Here is a 15,209-nt window from a genome sequence, read left to right on the forward strand (position 1 = left end):
TGACGAAATGCAGGCCTCTTTCCTATCCCAGTGATGATGTCATCTCTAAGGCCGGCTTCTCCACGCAGCTTTATAAACAGGAAGCATGTTTGCAGATCCTCATTAAAGACTCTGGATACTTTTAACCACGGGATTTCTGACCCTTTATTTTATTTTATTTTTTAAATTTCCTCCAGTTTAGAAACATGCAATCATTTCTACAGATATCAGTCCTCCTTGTAACCCATCTCTGACTGATGCTGAGGACAGAATACGGGGAGCAGGTCCTCCCCTGAGCAGGCAGAGTGGTGTGCTTACACCTGTCTTACTTCTTTTACCCTCATGAAGATACCATTTTGTTCTAACCACAGAAAAACCTCATGGTGCTGATAAGAATCATCTAAACTCCTAGGACTCAGCTGTGAAAAGCTAGCGAACTTATCTGAAACCCAGGCTCTTGCAAGGCTATGTTTGCTCACTGATTCTAGAAATATTTATTGAGCACCTACTGCATACCAGACGCTGTTTAAATCTAAGCAAATGAAGGTCTTACATTCATGGGGAAAAGTAAATTCTCATGGGCACTCCCGTGACGATTCAGGGACATCCAGAAACCCAGGGATGTACAACAGAAGAGGCCCCTTGGCCTGGCCCTTCGGCCACAGAGAACCTCACACACTGGAAGGCCCTGGGTGTGTCCATTGTCCCTGCAGAGGACAGCTGCCCCCGAACATGTTGGCCTGTCATCTCTCCCTTGGACAGGATTATCCCGTGCATAGATGCTTATAAGGGATGATAATCAGCCCATATCCGAGCCACATATCTGCCTTACCCTGACCAAAATCTTCAACCATGAGCATCACTTTTTTGAGTGAAAGTATCAAAACTTTGGTTGAATGCAGACATGTTCCAAAAGAAGTCCGTGGCATAAACCTGCTACCTTAGATTCATTAGGACCTATGGCACCTTGGATTGATCAGTGGTTCCCCTGGGAAATAGGTTAGTACGTCTATGGAAGGTAAGCCCGGGAGCTCTGGGGGGGCCCGCAGGCAGCCAGCAGGCAGCCAGGGAACACTGTGGGCCTGAGCAGAACCCAGGAGAAGCTGGAGTCCAGGCAGGACATTTCTACAGGCAAGAACCCTGGGTTCCAGGACCAGCATTGGCCTCCTGGAAGCTGTGACTCGGCTCTGTCTCTTTTCTATCCCTGAAAGCAGAAAGAGTTCTTTCATTCTCGTATGAAGAAATGAATGAGCTCATGATAGCTGGCATTTGTGCAGTGTTTGACATGGGCTAAGCACTGTGCTGCATCTGCTAAAACAATCATCATTCCATTTAATCCCACAGGAACACGGGTAGTTGACTACTATCAATCATCCCTATTTTACAGATGGGGAACCTGAGGCTTGGTTATGTCACTTGCCTCAAATCTCACTGCCATTACCAGGTAAAGGTGGGACTTAAATCCAGGTGGTTTGACGCCAGTAGCCATGCTCTTAACTATTACCCAATAAGAGTAGAAGGGATTCACTCTCCTTTTTTTCTTGTTACGATTTTTTTCTTCCTAGAACATGGGTCTGGTTTCACTGTATGATGAACCTCACCAGCTCCTAGACAGTGGAGAGTATTGTAATTTCTGAAGCAGGATTTCTCAACCTGAGCCCACTGACATTTTAGATGGGTTAATTCTTTGTTGTGAGGGGCTGCCCTGTACATCATAGTATATTTAACAGCATCTCTGGCCTCTATCCATGAGATGCCAGTAGCACCTTCCTGTAAGTCATGACAACCAAAACTGTCTCCAGACATTACCAGATGTCCCCTAAAAGTGGGTGGAGAGTAAAACCACGCCCTGTTGAGAACCTCTGGTCTGAAGAAATAGGTAAGATCAGGAAGGGAGGGAGGTGTGAGACTGAGCTGGTCTCTGAGGACTGTGCTGAGATTCACTTTAACAGAGTTCTCTATAGAGCTGCATTCTGTAGAAAGTGGCTTTGGCTTGGAACACCCCATGAAATGGGGCTAGTGGCTGCATACCAGGGCATGTTTCTCTAACGATGTCTCCAGTGCATGGGGGAGGTAGAGCTAATGGCCTTTTGGGAGCTTAAGGTCCTTACCTGAAAAAACCATATTCCTAGAATTCTTTTGTCACCCTCTTTTACCCTCTTTAGCACTAGATACTTAGTAAGCACTCAATAAACAGTCATTTAACAGACCTTACTTCACAGTGTCAAAATGAGAAGGTTGGCAAATTAGCAGTGAGCACCATTCATCCCTTCCCAGCAGCTCCACACAGACTTTTGAATAAAATAGTAATAGTAACAAGCACATCTTGCAATAAGGTTGGAAAGTATTTGGTCGGCCCTACAGACCCAGAAATTATTGAGAATGGTCAGACTGTATGAGCCACCTAGCTGTGCACCACGGAACTGCCCAGCAATGCCGCTGTTGGTGTGAGTCGGGATGCATGTCTGTTGCACAGGTTCTAAGAGGGGAGCTGCTCTCTTTTGACCCATTGTCCCAGCCATTGCTACCTGGAGAATTGAGAATGTGCAGGGGTTTTCAAAGTCTGGATCTTTTCCATGGTCCAACAGACACAAAAAAAGCAGGTGATTTGTCACCAGAAATGGTGCTCACTCAAAACCTATGAGCTGAAGATCTGCAACTAACTAAAACTCAGAACCTTGTTGGCATTTGTGTTAGACACTCTTGACAAGGAGCTCTTCTTGAACCGAAGAAAACCAAATGACTCATTAACAAACAGCTCTTTCAAAGCCCTTGTCAGTGATTGAAACAGTCCCTACCAGGATATGGGAGCACACTTTGGTATTGAAAGGCTGTCACTAGTATTTTGTGAGATCTTGAGTAGGGAAATAACGTCCTGGTGAAAAGAGGAAAAATGCCTTTCTCTCTCTCTCTCGTTCTCTCTCTCTCTCGTTCTCTCGCTCGCTCGCTTGCTCTCTATGTGAATGTGTGTGTTTATCCTCTCCTGTAAGCAATATTGTTAGGGTAGTGCAGCTGGAGAGAAAATTGATTTGATCTCTGGATGGGTTGATGGGATCACTTGCCTTTTTCATGAATGATAAAAAGTTTTTAGATGAGTTTTGAGCACAGAGTTCAGAAAGAAAAAAAGGATTTCACATTTGAAAAACCTCAGCTACTGCTTGTTGTCCCTTCCCTACTTAAAAGTTCATATTCACTTCAGTTTTCAGCCATATCCTTCTCTTTTTGAGCAAATAATATAATTTGGCCTCCTGAGATTAGGAGCAAAAGCAACTCAAAATAAAACATTTGCTAGTTGTTAGTGTGAGTTAGTAATCAAGAGGTGAAACCAGAATAATCTTAATTCAAAATATTGACTTTAAAAAATTATTTTTAATCATGCTTTATAGACCATATTGAATGAGAATTCATACCTAGATTTTTTTTCTTTTCCTGGAGGGTTTCTGCAGGTGTTTTTTGGCCACCTATACATCTCTGTTCTCTGCTTTCAGAAAAGACATCTGTGCTGGTGTCAACCGCCCCTGTGAGACCCTGGGTCTGTCTCACTTGTCAGGAATGTGCCAGCCTCACCGAAGCTGTAACATCAATGAAGACTCAGGCCTTCCTCTGGCTTTCACCATTGCCCACGAGCTTGGACACAGGTAAAGGGCCAAGGAAACCAAGATCTCGCCATGTTCACGTATCGCGATCAGACAGACGAGGGAATGGAAAACACCTTAAATAGGGTGTCAGGGGAGTCAGATTGCACTGTGGCTTGGGACTCACCCTCCTAAATCTCTACTTCCTCGTCTGTAAAGTGGGGATAATTACACACTTTAAAGATTCCAGTGTCTTCTCTGCCCTGACCACATGTACCATCTGTATCACAGAATCAGAGGCCACTGCAATTCTCTGAATTAGAATGAGGTGGGCAGAAGCGAGGAGATAAGCTTTAACTCAGTTAATTCAGGAGTAACAATCCTGTTTGTCTTATGAAATAATAATATCACTAAAAAGTCACAAACCGTACCATTTTTTGCCCGAACTTTATGCCAGACACTTTGCATTGTGTCGTTGAATCCTCTCAGCAACCTTATGAAGTAGATACTATTGTTAGCCCCATTTTTTCTTATGTGTGTGTGTGTGTAAGTGTATGAGAACACTGAATGAATAAGATGTTGAAAACTGCTATAAACTTGGAAAGACCATCAAGCAAATGCCAGTTAGGAGGTCTATGTTATCACAAAATATGTGAATTTGATTAGGTGAATTCACTGAAGGCATGTTTCAGCATGTTTTATGAAGGGATCAGGAGGATTCTGTATCCTGCAGGTATCAGAAGTTCGCCTGGAAGAAAGAGCTTAGCTTATGTGTAACTTAATGTGTTGGTCTCTGTACAAACCATGAATAAAGCGTATCACACTAATTAGAGACTCAGAGTGGGGAGCCACATAAATGACTCAGCTATGCCCCCTCCCTGTCGCGTAGCTGCCAGCCTGGATCTCCACCCTGTAGAGGAGGAAGCAGGACACTGGAGTGTGTTCTGAGTGTACAGCCGGAAGAGGGGTGGGTCTGGGAAAAACCCTGGAGACTGGATTATTCCAGGCCTGGCCTCTCTGGCCTGGGCTTTCTCACCATTTTTCTCATGTAATATTGGACCTTTTCAAAATGTACAAAACCAGAGTATCATCTTGGGAGTTAGGATAAGTGAGTGTTTATTCTGGCTTTTCCATCAACCAATATCATGACGTTAGATAATTTCTGTTACCTCTCTACACCTGTTTGTTCATCTGTGAAATGAGTAGATTGAACTAGGCAGTTTCTTAGGCACTGTGATTTCTTTGATCCTTACTAAAAAGCCCTGGGAGATAAATGTGATATTCTATTATCTTTGTCTTTAAATGTGATCTATTCTATTATCTTTGTTGTTACATGCCACTGCGTCAGCTCCATCTCCTGGTGACTGACTGAATGAGTGATGTCCACAATGTCCTGTCCTCAGCAGCCCTGCTCAGCTCTGTAGATTTATGCCTATGGCTTCCTTTCTAGGGTCATTCCACCTCATAGCTAGTCTTCCTCTTTCCCTGTTCCCCTCTGTTTTTCCCCGCATAACTGTCTTTTCTTAAGAACCTTGCCTTCTCATGAGGTACCCAAAGTCAGACAACTTCAGTTTTGTCATCTGAATCTAGAAATATCTTAAAATGAGAAGTTTAAGTTTTTTACAAAGGGGCATCGAGCCGTGTACAACTATCTTTAAGTGGCAAAAAAAAAAAATAGTATAGAGTCACTGCTAAGAAAGAGAAAGTTGAAAGAAGACACGTAAACTTGCATCTGAGTAATAGAAAAATTATTTAATAGGACACAAAGCCAAAAGAGAAAAAACTTTAGGAGCTTCCCAAGAAACTTTTACTCAAAGCAAAAGATGCTTCTGAGATATTTAGTTCTTTCTTTAGCTATATAGTTCTAATTAGCTATGGACCAAACTGAGAAACACTGAACAGGTCAATGAAACGGCCTGTGGCAGCCCAAAAGAAAAAATATATATAATAAGCCAATATCCCAAGAAGACACTCATTATAATTTAATAACAAAGATATCCTGTTGTTTCTTCAAAACTTGTTTTATCTCTGATTGTATATGATGCAAAATAGAAAGCAAATTGAACTAACCCGTGTTGTGACCTAAGTGAATAATTTCACTTTTATTATGAGAGAAAACTTGTTAAAAATCCATTTGTGAGGGCCCTGGATTATATCAGCTAGCCATAACTCGGTCTCACACCAGCTTTATTAGGTCTTAAGTGAGTTACCAGAAATGAAGGTAGAGTTCTTGTATCCTTTCCTTTTAAGTAATGAAAATATCATCATTCAGGTGAATACTTAAAAGGCAGTATCCATGCAGTATTCCACTGCCCTTCCCTTCTGGATTGCTGTAGATTTTACTTATGGAGCCTCGCTCATTTGCATATACAAAGTTGTTATCATCTGCATAAGTTAGAAAGTTGACATTCACACTTTCATGGTTCTCATTCTCTGCTGGTTCCACTACTCTGTAAAACAAATGATAGAAGGCAAAGAATAGATATATCCCACCAAGTGATACCCTGAAACCCAGGCAATTACCTTACTATCTTGTATCTGCAATTTGGCAAGTGAACCTAAAAAGAATTAAAGCACAAAGATGAAGTAAAGCTCATGCAGCAGCCCAGTAAGTTCTTTCAGACCGTAGAGAGCTCCTTGCTCCACACTGCTCTTCGGGTGCCACCCTACCTGCTGGGCAGTAACTTCCTGGAAACAAGACTTCCATCCCTCTGGCCACATGTGCTTTCCTTGTCCTTCTTTTCTCACTGACCCACGTGTGACGGGAGTGCTCCACCCTTCTGGAGAATGTAGACCAGTCCAGAGGGACATTTTGTTGGTAGCACCGATTGCTCTTATCAGATGCGAGTCCAGAGGGCTGATAAAGCTGGAGGGAAGAACGCTTTAGCGAATGAAAAACTTTCGATGGAACAAAATGAGCTTTTGGAGAATTGATGTATTTTGAATGTAGGTTTGAAACCACCCAGTATATATGATCCAGCCATATGACTTATTATACTGGAATATCCAATGCTAGAAAAACCATTATTGGTGCACCTTTTTAGAACCATGCTTGTAGTTTAGGATTCTTATTAATTATGGAGCAGGTGAACTTGTAGAAAACTTCATGAGCTGAGTAAGACTGGATTTGCAACCACCTGGGGAAAGCCTACCCAGAAAGAATTTTCATTGAATCACATTCTTTGTGGTGAGTGGTAAGGGCTTTGTAAATGAATAATCTGACTCCTTTGTGAGTTTTGTATTCATATGAAATGTAAATCAATAACATCATAATGCATTAAAAAATACAAGAAAACCTGTAAATCCCCTTGGGACTATTCTCTGCAAGAGTTGCTGATGTTGAGCAGGAGATTTTATTAAAGTTGGATGTGCACTTGCACGTCAGAGGGTTGAATTTCACTAGTAGAGTGAAAGGTCCTAATTTCCTCTGTTTGCATTTAAAAATTTGAGCCAACATCTCGAGGTCATAAGTATTCAATAAGCAGACCCCAGTGGAGAGAGTCTTGTTGAGATCTCAGAAGGCATCTTGGGGTGATGCTGAGGACTAGGCTTATAAACAGACATTCCTGAGTTTGCTTCGTTCCCAGGCACCCTGTTGCCACGGTAGACAGGTAAGCTCTTACAGCTTTTCAGAGCTGCTTCACTTGGTCAGCCCTGATGGTGGGAGGTCAGGGGGCAGAAGTGAGATAGAGAGGAGAGCCTCGAAATAGGAGCACAGAGATCTGCAGAAGACCCAGTTTAGTCCCTAACTAGCTGTGTGACTTCTGACAAATCTCAAACTGTGAGCTTCCTCATCTAGCAGAGGAAAATTAGCTAGACAGTGATTAAAACAGCAATCAAAATGGTTTTTTTTAATTTAAGAAGCCTGTGTTATATGCCAGGCACCTGGCTAAGTGGTTTTCAAACTTTATTCCATTCAAATTTCATCCTACACGATGACGACCACTCCATTTTCTAAAAGAGGAAATTGAAGCTGAGCAAGTTTCAGTAACACAAATCATTAAGTAGCTCAGCCGGAATTCCAATCCAGACCATCTGTCTGTGGGAATCCTGCTCTTAACCACTGAATGTGAGGTCTCCCTGAGGTCTGAGATGTTGGAAGACTCTTGTAGTAATACTAGAAAGAAATCCATCCATTCAAAGCTTGTGGCCTTTAACAAAGTTTCCCATAGGCTTCCCCTTTCGTGCTCTCTCTTAAATTATGAGGAAAAGGGAGAAGCGGGCGGTGCGGGGAGGGGGAGGTGCTCTTTTGTGCTGTGGTTACTACAGCAAGAGGAAGAACATAACTTGAGGTAAGATTTGCCCTCTTGTCTCTAGACTCAGAAAGCCAAGCTGGGAGCTCCTAGCTTTCTGCCAAACGGAATTTTTTGAATTAGCCTCACGGCTCCCGCGGTTGCATATTTGAGGCAAAGCCATGCCTCAAATGTTCTCTGTGCTTCTTAGTTGAAAATGAGCTATTCTCCCTCTAATTTCAAAGTCCCACTTCGTAAATGGATGCCTCCTGTACAAAAGTGGCTCTTTGTGGATATTTTCACCTTGGAGAAACTAATGTTTTTTCCCCTTTGCATGCCGCTTCTTAATGTTCTTGTGCCCTATGCCTTCCTACAGCTTCGGCATCCAGCATGACGGGAAGGAGAACGACTGTGAGCCCGTGGGCAGGCACCCGTACATCATGTCGCGCCAGCTCCAATACAATCCCACCCCGCTGACGTGGTCCAAGTGCAGCAAGGAGTATGTCACCCGCTTCCTGGAGTAAGTGGTCTCAGGACAGGCTCACTGGGCTCTCTTTAAGCTAGAAGTAACTTGGAGTTTTACCTGAGACCTGGAGAAGTCTCATTTCCTCTCACAGGTCACGATATCAGGGTGGCATCTAAACGGGTGGATGTCCCTTCTGCTTTCTAACCCTGAGATCTGTGTGAGTTCGGCCCTCCCACCACAGCCAGGTAAACACCCTGTCCACCTACTTGCTGCTGTCTCAAGGTGGCTTTGACGAGTTGAGTGGGTGTTAGGCCCTTAGGGACCTGCAGGAACAACTAGGATATGTCAGAAGTGGTCACTGAAACCCCAATAGGGGTAAGATGATGATTTTCTAATTTTACCGCTGTTTATATTTCCTAGATCACACCTGAACTGATGGTGTGGGCTGGGGTTTGTATTTCCTTTTAGGCAACAACCACTGTGGGCCTGGAGGATTCTCTGCCTTGTAGCGATAAAGTTGTCTTAAAGAACAAAGAGTAAACTAGAGGGATGGCAGTTTTTGTTGAACGAAAGACTGAAGATGAAGGAAATCGTAGACACCTGCTCTCATTTCTATTAACTTGTTTTTAGCCGAGGATTGGGGTTCTGTCTCGATGACATCCCCCAGAAGAAGGGCTTGAAGTCCAAGGTCATTGCCCCTGGAGTGATCTATGATGTTCACCACCAATGCCAGCTGCAGTATGGCCCCAATGCCACCTTCTGCCAGGAAGTAGAAGTAAGTCTTGGTATCTTGGCGCCTCTGGTGGGTATGTGCAGGGCTTGAGGTCTCCAGCGTGCTGGAGGAACAGCCAGGGAAATATCTGGAAATTTGAAGATCCACCGAAATGGAAACTCTGTTCATGGCAAGGTGTCTGTAAGGCAGAAGGATCGATACTGAGGTCATTTATATTCCGTAGCCCTACCTCCTCGGCGTTCTGTGGAGCCAGCAATCCTCTGCCACTGGATGGTGGTGAAAAAAATTCTATAGTGATTTTCAAGAATCACAGCGATTCAAACCTACAAACTCCGTAGCACAAAACTTAACCCCTAAAATTGCCCCCTTTCCTGAATTTCTCATCCAGTTGAAGAGCATCACCAGATCCTAAGGTAGGACAAAGGTTCATCCCCAGTCCGTTCTCCTCCTTTGTTCTCAGCATCCGAATGAGAAGGCAGGGCCTGACATTTAAACTCCTGAAGAGTTTGTGGCTCTGTCATGTCCTTTTCATTCCCACTGATGGTCCCTCATCATCTCTCCTTGCTATTGTAATTACCTCCTACCTGATCTCTCCCCACCCACACTGTTTCTCAAGTTATTTCAAAAACACTAGTCTAGCATGGCTCTACTGCGCTCTTACAGTCGCCACTGGAGATCACAGGAGAAAGTCCCGGCTCCTTTTTGCGGAATTTCTGTGTCGTCTGGATCTTGACTATTCTCTGAACTCTTGCCCTTTTAGTGCTAAAGTATCATTGTTAACACATAGGCATGGACAAGCCAGTTTCTGTGCTGCATACTGAATAAGAGGAAAAAGATGAGCACTCCAAAATTAATAAGACAGAGTCTCTGTCCTTGAGGAGTTTGTGCTCTGGTGGAGGAGGCAAATGGGAAAATTTCAATACAGTGAGATAAAGACAAAAAGAGCCATATAGAAAGAACTTCGAGGAGGGAGTAAATAAGTACTTAGAACAAGCAAAGCTGAACAGAGACGATAAAGTTGTTGCAAAAATCCCTAACCCCTCATTTCTAACTGGTTACCAAATTATGCCAATTCTGCCTCCTAAATATCTCTAAGATCTACCTGTTGCTAGAAGACTGCAGTTTTCCCCTGATTGGTCTCCTTTCTTAGAGTCTGACAGATAAAACAAGCTGGCTGCTTTGCATAGTAAGTAAAGAAGACGAGGTTTCCTAGATGGAATAGTTTCCATATCCTTTGGTGACCAGGCGCAACTAATTAGATGCCTTCTATCCAGTTTTTGGATTGGCCTTTTTCTTTTACCATTCTATTTGATTTTATTATCAGTTTCAAGTATACAGTACATTGGTTAGACATTTATATAGTCTATGAAACAATCCCCACGATTACTCGGTCTTCCCTCTGGCTCTCCACCTAGCCATTACATTACTGCTGACTGCCTTCCCCATGCCGTGCTCCCCATCCCCGTGACCATCTATCAACTACTAATTTGTACTTTTTTAACCCTTCACTCCATTCTTCTAGCCCCCCATGCCCCTCCCCTCTGGCCATCACCAGATTGTCCTCTACGTTTGTGTGTCTGTTTTCAGTTCGTTTGTTCTTATTCCTTAGATTCCGCACATAAGCGAAATCATATGGTATTTATCTTTCTCTGTCTGACTTATGATGGCTAATGTCACCAGTCACCCTACCTAAGGGCAACGATATTGTGCCACACATATTGAAATTATAGTCCCAACTTTTAGGAAATGGCTTTTATCTCCCATTTTCTTATTGCCCAGTATGGTCTGCAGATCACTGTTTATGAATGATGGCAAAGTCCAAATTAAATTTGAACTGAGACTTCTCGAATGATTACTGTCCATCACTCTTGTTCACTCAGAAGGCTGCTGTTCTGAGCAAACAAGAGTGGTGGGCAGTAATCATTGTAGATATGTGGGTGAGTGTGTATGTTTTACCATCACTGTAGAAATGGCTTTTGTGTAAGTTCTGAAAATGCGAAGAAGTGCAATCTCACATTTGTTTTCCAGAATGTTTGCCAGACACTGTGGTGCTCGGTGAAGGGCTTTTGTCGATCAAAGCTGGATGCTGCTGCAGATGGAACACGATGTGGCGAGAAGAAGGTGATGCGTCAGGCTGGGGGAGGACGGGCAGTGGGCATAGAGTGAGGTCTTGGGAAGAGCTGAGAAGGAGGGCAGGTGTTTCCGGGGGAATGGGGATCGCATAGTCAGTCCAGCCAGAGGAAGGATTCGCTCCCACTACATCTTTTGAGCCTTCGCTGGAAACAAGTAGCTGAGGAGAGAGGGCTGAGGCCCAATCCCACACTTCACTTGCAAAATGCCCATTCCATCTTTCCCTGATGAATTTCTATGGAGTTTGCGGTCAATAATATCTGTTGAGCTTATCAACTTTCATTTAGAGTTTTTTCCCCTCCATTTTAAAGATTGGGAAGAACAAGCCAAGGCCTTCTTTCCAAAGATGACAGTTTGGGGCCACTTACAGACCTACAGTCTTTTTTCTCATCATCTGACCTGACTGTGTTTCTTGAACTTCTGCCCGCTCTATACTAAGCAGGAAAGCCAGACACCCCAGAGCTCAGAGGTGTTAGACGTTCTCCAGACTTCCTGAGAAGAGGGCAATGTGTACTGCTGCACAAAATCAATTGGGCTTGTTGTGGATCTAGGTCTTAGGCATTTAGTGGGAATCTTTATACAGCCGGGGTATGACCTGAGCCATCACTGAGATGATAGAACTGGATCAAGATACACAGTGACCAGAAGTACTGGGGCAATGAAGACAACAAATAAAACATGCCCAAGTTCTCTGGGAAACATGGCCACTTCTGACAACCAAGATGTAGTTTCCTTTGTTTTCCTTTTTGTACGTTCATCCCCCTAAACTGATAGTTATTGAAGGGTTGCTTTGAAAAGGGAGAGTGTGAATTTTTCTTTTGAGTCATTTGAAAGGCCAGAACTGGAAACAATAGGTAGAGTTACAGGAAAGCAGAAATTTTCCTCGATATTAGAAAGAACTTAAAATTCTTAACAAGTAGTGTTCTTTGGCAATGAGTGGACTTTTTCTGGGAGGATAAAGTTACCTTTTGCTGACATTAAATATCTATAGAAGCTGTAAAGAAGTGTTATCACAATGCCAGTCTGCAAAACGTTTGTTATATTCTACAACAAGATTAGAGGCTTGCACCAGAAACGTAATATACATCAATTACGTTACTAAACGACTATGTTACTGAGCATACTAAGCTGACATGCTTTTCATAGCAAGGCTTTCTCAGTGAGAAAAAGCGATGTGTTGATTTACACTGTGGCATGCAATCTGCCAATCACACTTTGAGTGACACTTCTGCATTGGCTGGAACTAGGCACCATAAAGTTCTCTTCAATTCCTGAAATTCTCTGACTGAAACCCAAGGCTCTTGAAGTTTTATGAGCTCTTTTCTCCATGTGATGTGTGACTGTAGGAAGCCTGCTCGCTCAGGGAGAATTGGGGTTGAATTTTAGGGTTCTTGGCTCAGCTTGCTATGGGAACCTTCCTGACATCTCCTGCTCCTCCCTTTCCAGTGGTGTATGGCTGGCAAGTGCATCACGGTGGGGAAGAAACCAGAGAGCATTCCCGGAGGCTGGGGCCGCTGGTCTCCCTGGTCCCACTGCTCCAGGACCTGTGGGGCCGGAGCCCAGAGTGCAGAGAGGCTCTGCAACAACCCCGAGTAAGTCCAGCCAAAAACGTTTCCGTCCTTCCATGAGCTCTGGGAGACTTGGCTAGTGTGACATCAGTGACCCCGAGCCTCCTGAGGGAAAATCAGTGGGCTCCCAAAGGGAACCCAAAGAGTCATAGAACATGGGGGAAAAATGGTTCTGTTTCGTTTTGCCTCATTTTGTCTTTTTGGCACTGGATTCTTACTGAAGCTTTGGTAAGTAAGCTGACTCCATTGCTTGGAGAAACAAGCAAATTTCTTCTAAAAGTACATTCAAAATGAAAGCCTCTAGGAGATTATAAAATTAAATCCTTCTAGATAACTCCCCTCTATCAGTGAGAGATTAGTTAGACTCAATTTTGCTGATAAGATTGTAGCTTTCTTTCAATCATTATGAATGTACAATTTATAAAAATATTTTCCTTCCCTTAGGTAACTAAGAAAATATAGCTAGGCACATTTTTGAGGATTGTTATTTTTAATGTTTTAGGTAAAGATTTTGTAAACCTTAATGATCCATTTTAGCCTTTTAAAGATTCCATAGTAGTTATTACACAAGGGGCTTTCAATTTTTTAATCAAACTGCTTATTTTTTTATATTTTAAATTTGTATAGAGATATTATATATGAATTAAATTTAAATTCTCTCATTTTCCAAATTTATATTACATTCTTAATTTCATTATTTGCTGGTATACTAGTTCCCAAGTATAATTTTTAAAAAGTATACATATGATGCCTCCTGTAAGTGGAAAATGTATTAAACTTCTTTAATCAGCTTTATATAGTCTGCATTGAAGAGTAAGAGGCACATTTTTTAAAAGGCAAATGATAAATGTGATTGCAATTCCCTCAGTGTCCCAGTTCCAAATCTTAGATCTTTTTATTAATAAATATATTATTATATATATATGTACATGTGTGTATATGCACATATCCATTACATATATAATAAATTTCTTCTAAGGGTTAATAAGTTAATAAGTGTAAAGAGTTTACTACAATACCTACTATAAAAATTTTCAGCAAATGGTAGTTATTATAGTCATTATTATTACTTATCATTTATCATACATATAAATGTACATCTGAGGAATTCGGACAAAATTATTTTAAAATCCTACCCTTTGATAAAATTTGCTTTTGTTTAAATATAAGATATCTGCAAATTCAAAAATATAAAACCAGGACTTTCTTATACTTTATTTTTACAGAAAATCTATTTTATAGTTTATTTCAATGTGATCAGAAAAGTGATTTCCATTTTAGAGAGAGGCAATCTACTCTGCCGCCTCTTGTCAGTGCTATGTATCAGCTACTACCAGTCTGTGCCCTTCTTGAGAGAATGGCCAGTGACCTGTGGTTATCAGAAAAAGGACATCCGTGTTGAGGAACTGAAGGATGATTCTCTAATTTATCTTCAGGGGGAAATGGTTCTAACTCTCATCTCAGAGGCCACGATTTTGTCATAAAGTCTCCTCAAGTGAGTGACCATATCTGATCTTGGTAGCTGGTTTGCTTAAGTTCACTGAGAACAATGCCAATGGAAACGCAGGCACATATTCAGTTCTGTGATTCAGGTCACAGATTCGTGTCCGTGCATGACCAAGTGACCTTGAGACTGTGTCCTTGATGTTGGTCAGCTGTCTAGTAAGAACCCATCAGGGCCTGGCCCATAAAATACCCTCAGTGATGTTTGTTGGATGGAAGTGAATTGGAGAGACTCCAAGTCATAAATTGTCACTGTCATTACGAGTAGAAAACCAGCCTAACCTCAAATATCAAGGACAATTCCTTATACCTCCTTCAGGGAGTCAATGAATATGACTTTGGGTCAAAAAATTAACTTCGGGAGTGCTAAATACAGGAAGTACATACAGTAGGATAATGAAGTGTCATTTAAGAGGAGAAAGAGATTACTTCTGGCAGGATTCCAGGAAGAATTCACGATGCAGATAGCATTTATTTGGTCCTTAGAGCATAGGTAGTATGTAGACATTTAGAGACTTAAGAGAGGAGAAATTTATCCAGAGGCACAAAAAACAAATAGTAAATGTCAGCTCACATCACTGGGGCAGTGTGCAAATGAAGGGGAGTGTGGGAAGCGAAGTCATTAAATTGAATTAAGTCAGGATCGTGAGGGCCTTGAAGGCCAAACTCAGGAGGCTCGACTTGATTCTGTGGCCATTGGGTGCCATTAAAATCTTTTAAACAAGAAGTGAAAATAATTAAGGTAATTAAAAAAAAATTAAGGTAATTATGTGCACCAGATAATAGTGCACACAATAGGCTGAATGAGGAAAAAGGATGGGCAGAGAGGAGACAGGAATGGAAATAAGAGTTGGACTAGTTTGGTGATTATGGAAATGAAGAGGAGGAAACAAATGTAAAGATACAGCTGATGACCAGGCAACTGATTGACCATGGGAAGGGGTCAGGCTGTTTCAAAATAGGCAGCTATACACTGGGACTGATGATTCATGGTCAACAACATAAAAAAAAAAAAAAAAGTAT

At 42.2% G+C, this 15,209-nt stretch overlaps 1 protein-coding gene across 1 annotated transcript in view; it reads left to right on the forward strand.

Annotated features, from left to right (window-relative positions):
• Positions 1 to 15,209, forward strand: part of ADAMTS12 (ADAM metallopeptidase with thrombospondin type 1 motif 12) — a 260,943-nt gene that overhangs the window by 148,677 nt on the left and 97,057 nt on the right. Inside the window, exons 7-11 of the mRNA XM_039842527.1 lie at positions 3,468 to 3,617; positions 8,163 to 8,306; positions 8,883 to 9,027; positions 11,014 to 11,106; positions 12,562 to 12,709. Of these exons, the coding sequence (XP_039698461.1) occupies positions 3,468 to 3,617; positions 8,163 to 8,306; positions 8,883 to 9,027; positions 11,014 to 11,106; positions 12,562 to 12,709 (680 nt within the window). The remainder of the gene's footprint in view (positions 1 to 3,467; positions 3,618 to 8,162; positions 8,307 to 8,882; positions 9,028 to 11,013; positions 11,107 to 12,561; positions 12,710 to 15,209) is intronic.

This window comes from Pteropus medius, unplaced genomic scaffold (genome assembly GCF_902729225.1).
Source record: "Pteropus medius unplaced genomic scaffold, Ma_sr-lr_union100, whole genome shotgun sequence".
Classification (NCBI taxonomy): Eukaryota; Metazoa; Chordata; class Mammalia; order Chiroptera; family Pteropodidae; genus Pteropus; species Pteropus medius.